Raw genomic sequence first — 1,795 nt, forward strand, 5'->3', positions numbered from 1 at the left:
GAGAGAGAGAGAGAGAGAGAGAGAGAGAGAGAGAGAGAGAGAGAGAGAGAGAGCATATATATGAATGCCAGAGAATTCGCTTTTGTTTTTTAATTACACGTATGATGGATTTTATAAATACTATTGTCGACATCACATATATTAATTAATTATTTTTGCAACGTGAATAAAAATTGCGTAAATGGAAGAATAAACTAAACAGAATGTCCTCAATATTACGGATTTATGTTATTGTTAAAGATAAACTGGAACTTACTAATCACGAATTGACGTATAAAAGTTTACACGGCCAGACTCAGCAGAAGCGCGGTAGCTCGCTTCACCCAAAAGTCCGAACCTTGCGGTCCTGCTTTGAGATCCACAGCGACTACGAATGTAGATTTCAAGTGATCGCTTCTTCGAGAGTAGTAATAACAAGGACAACTGTAAATATCTGCGAAAGTTAAGCGAACGTTCATTATATATTCAAACCCCAATTCTTCCAATACAGCGATTTTAAATGCATCTCTTCACAGGGAACATTCGAATACAGTAGCTTTGGCATGTACGGAGTTATCTATACCTTTGACTTTCTTTTTGACTTGCTCGACCGGCCGGAAATGGATCACCGGCATGTTGCAGATAAGTTGCATGGGTGCGGGCTCGATGAGCACGCTGTTCTCTTTATCCCAGCAAGCGCCCTCCAGAAAAATGGAGCGTATATATACGCCGTCCTGGAACAAAGCAATTTGTAATTGCTCGGGCGCACCGATGTCGCCCCACTTCGTGATTATTAAGGATATTAATGAGGTGTCATTATCAGCAATTTTTTTCCTTATTTCTCGTTTGTGTCGAGACAACGAACTAATTAAAGAAGCGCAGATCTATCACGAGAGCACAGTTCCCAGCAAGAAAATTTCCCCTACACGATTGATCGACGCGTCTCACAGCTCTGCCAAAGCGGAAGTCGCTTAAATACTACTGTGTCCAAAAAGTAAGGCCAGTTTTTATTTATTTCCAAAAATATTTATTTATTCTTCCAAATCTATTTCGTCGCCTTCAAAGTAATCCCCTCTCGACACAATACACTTATGCCAACGTATTTTCCAGTCCTCGAAACAAGAATTAAAGTCGCCTTCCGGGATGGCTTTCAGAGCGCGTAGCGATTCACGTTGTATCTCTTCTATCGTCTCAAAACGATTTCCCCGCAGTGGTCTTTTGAGTTTCGGGAATAGCCAGAAGTCACACGGTGCTAAATCAGGCGAATATGGTGGTTGTGGAACGATATGGATCGCATTTTTCGCGAAAAAGTCACGAAGAACGAGTGCAGTGTGAGAAGGTGCATTATCGTGATGCAAAAACCAAGAATTGTCTGCCCACAATTCTGGCCTCTTCTTGCGAATAGCTTCACGCAAACGACGCATAACACTCAAATAATAATCTTTGTTGACGGTTTGGCCGGTTTGGTCGATTTTCTTGACGTGTTGTTCATCGGTAGAGGTTGATGGTCGTCCGGAACGCTCTTCGTCTTCAACACTTTCACGACCTTCTTTGAACTGTTTATACCACTTGTAAACATTCCTTTCCGACAAAGCATGGTCCCCGAAGGCTTTCTGCAACATCCTGAACGTTTCTGCACCCGAAATTTCATTCCGCAAACAAAATTTAATGCAACTTCTTTGCTCAATATAATTAGACATTGTAAAAATCGCCGAATGCACTTTTAGCGTTGTACAAAACCAAGCGTAAAACAAAAAGTAATAAATGTTTTGACATGAAATTTGTCACAGATGTCTGTCACAATGCTGCCAACTTA

General features: G+C 41.1%; 1 protein-coding gene across 1 annotated transcript in view; it reads right to left on the reverse strand.

Moving 5' to 3' along the window:
• Positions 1-251: 251 nt before the first annotated feature.
• LOC116850019 (dynein heavy chain 2, axonemal-like) overlaps positions 252-1,795 on the reverse strand; it is a 71,502-nt gene continuing 69,958 nt past the window's right edge. Inside the window, 2 exon segments of the mRNA XM_032827781.1 lie at positions 252-433; positions 563-713. Coding sequence (XP_032683672.1) covers positions 282-433; positions 563-713 — 303 coding nt within the window. The 3' untranslated portion in view covers positions 252-281.

This window comes from Odontomachus brunneus, unplaced genomic scaffold (genome assembly GCF_010583005.1).
Source record: "Odontomachus brunneus isolate Ranch 3 - 2012 unplaced genomic scaffold, Obru_v1 Obru_scaffold_131, whole genome shotgun sequence".
Lineage (NCBI taxonomy): Eukaryota > Metazoa > Arthropoda > Insecta > Hymenoptera > Formicidae > Odontomachus > Odontomachus brunneus.